Genomic DNA, 1,902 nt, shown 5'->3' on the forward strand with positions numbered 1-1,902 from the left:
ATTATAACTGAAGAGCACAATCAGCTATTACTTCGACCGGTCACTCTTCTAGAAGTCGAAGCAGCAATAGCTCAAATGAAAGATGGGAAAGCCCTTGGACCTGACGGATTTACCTCCAACTTTTTCCATCACTTCTGGGATCTCATCAACCTGGAGGTTTGGAAAGTTGTGGAAGAATCTCAGACTATGCACTGGCTTCTTCCATCTCTAAATGCAACCTTCATAGCTCTCATCCCCAAAGAAGATCAGCCAAATACTCCGGAGAAGTTCAGGCCCATAGCACTCTGCAATGTTATATACAAAATCATCTCGAAAGTCATCACCAACAGACTCAAGCCGCTACTCCCTATGCTCATCTCGCAGGAACAATCAGGATATGTGGAGGGACGTCAAATCCTTGATGGCATAATTCTGACGCATGAGATCATTCACTCCCTAAAGCACAACAAATAGGCAGGTATGCTTCTCAAAATTGACTTATCTAAAGCATTTGACAAATTAAGCTGGACATATATAAAACAAATGCTTACAGCCTTTGGCTTCAGCCCAACCTGGGTCAGATGGGTTATGAATCTCATTTCATCCACCTTTTTCTCCATCTTAGTAAATGGCATCCCCTCTCGCCCCTTCTCCCCCTCTAGAGGCATTCGTCAAGGCGATCCCCTCTCCCCTTTTCTTTTTGTCCTCATGGCAGAAGGCTTAGGTCGTCTTATAAAGCATGCTCTTCATTCTCAAAACCTTAGAGGCATTTCTGTCCACGGAACCTCTGCCATCACTCATCAACAATTCGTGGATGATAATATGTTTTTTGGGCACCCTTCAGTCCAAGAAGCTTATACACTCAAATCCTTGTTAGATACTTTCTCTGAGGCTTCAGGAACTACCATTAACATTGTTAAGTCTCAAATCTTCTTCTTTCATACTCCCTCAGTAACACAAAGAAATATAGCTAGAATCCTGGGTTTTCCTGTCGCCAATCTTCCCTCCAAATACTTGGGCGTACCATTGATCGACTCTGCTATAAAGCACACATCCTGGCATCTACTCCTAGAAAAACTTGAAGGCCGCCTATCTTTATGGACTTATAGAGCCCTCAATATGGCAAGCCGGCTCGTTCTTGTCAAAGAGGTACTACAAACTATGCCTCTATACCTTTTCTCTGTTCTCGCAGCGCCGAAGTGGGTGCTCAAAAAGATCAAGGACATACAACGCAACTTTCTATGGGGATCCTCAGGGAAAAATCGCAAATGGGCCCTAGTGAAATGGTCGACAATTTGCACACCAAAAAAGCAGGGAGGCCTTGGATTGCGGGATCCTCAGCATAGTAATGCAATGATGGGGGCAAGACTATGGTGGCAATGGTTATCATCCCCACACACACCATGGGCCAAATTATGGGCTGCAAAATATGCAAATAATCGACCGCCGGAAGAGCTTATCAAACTCACAAATAATGATGCAGGCTCTCTAATTTGGAATGCAGCAAAACAACACAGGGCAATGATACAACAACACAGTTTTTGGGAGATTAGAGACGGTGGCACTGCCCATTTTGGGTTGACTCATGGCAACAACGATCCAAATTATTAGAAGCCATCCATCCCCAAAATCTTGAGGAACATGCTATTCATCAGAATGAAAAAGTCTCTCAGCACTGGACTCAACATATCAACCAGGGATACAGGCAATGGAAAAAGGTAGAACAGATCATTCATCAAGAAACAAAGGACTTCTACAAAGCAATGGACACAAAGCTCAACAATAGGAAAATAAGATATTTAGACAAAAAATACATTTTAAGATGGGGATACACCCCACGGGGAATTTTCTCAACTAAGGAGGCATATGGGTTGATGATTCACACTCAGGAACCCGTGGACCCAGTCTGGGAACATATGTGGA

The 1,902-nt window shown here is 43.5% G+C and overlaps 1 protein-coding gene across 1 annotated transcript; it reads left to right on the plus strand.

Annotated features, from left to right (window-relative positions):
• Positions 1-687: 687 nt before the first annotated feature.
• LOC149185798 (uncharacterized) lies at positions 688-1,590 on the plus strand. The gene has a single exon (XM_089409141.1). The coding sequence runs from the start codon at positions 688-690 to the stop codon at positions 1,588-1,590; it is 903 nt and encodes a 300-aa protein (XP_089265267.1).
• Positions 1,591-1,902: the final 312 nt, after the last annotated feature.

Source organism: Pinus tabuliformis, chromosome 3_1, assembly GCF_031772625.1.
Source record: "Pinus tabuliformis cultivar Carrire ecotype Pingquan chromosome 3_1, CPIR1, whole genome shotgun sequence".
Lineage (NCBI taxonomy): Eukaryota > Viridiplantae > Streptophyta > Pinopsida > Pinales > Pinaceae > Pinus > Pinus tabuliformis.

Coding starts and splice junctions, on each gene's coding strand:
- LOC149185798 (XM_089409141.1), top strand. CDS start 688: ATGGCAGAAGGCTTAGGTCGTCTTATAAAGCATGCTCTTCATTCTCAA.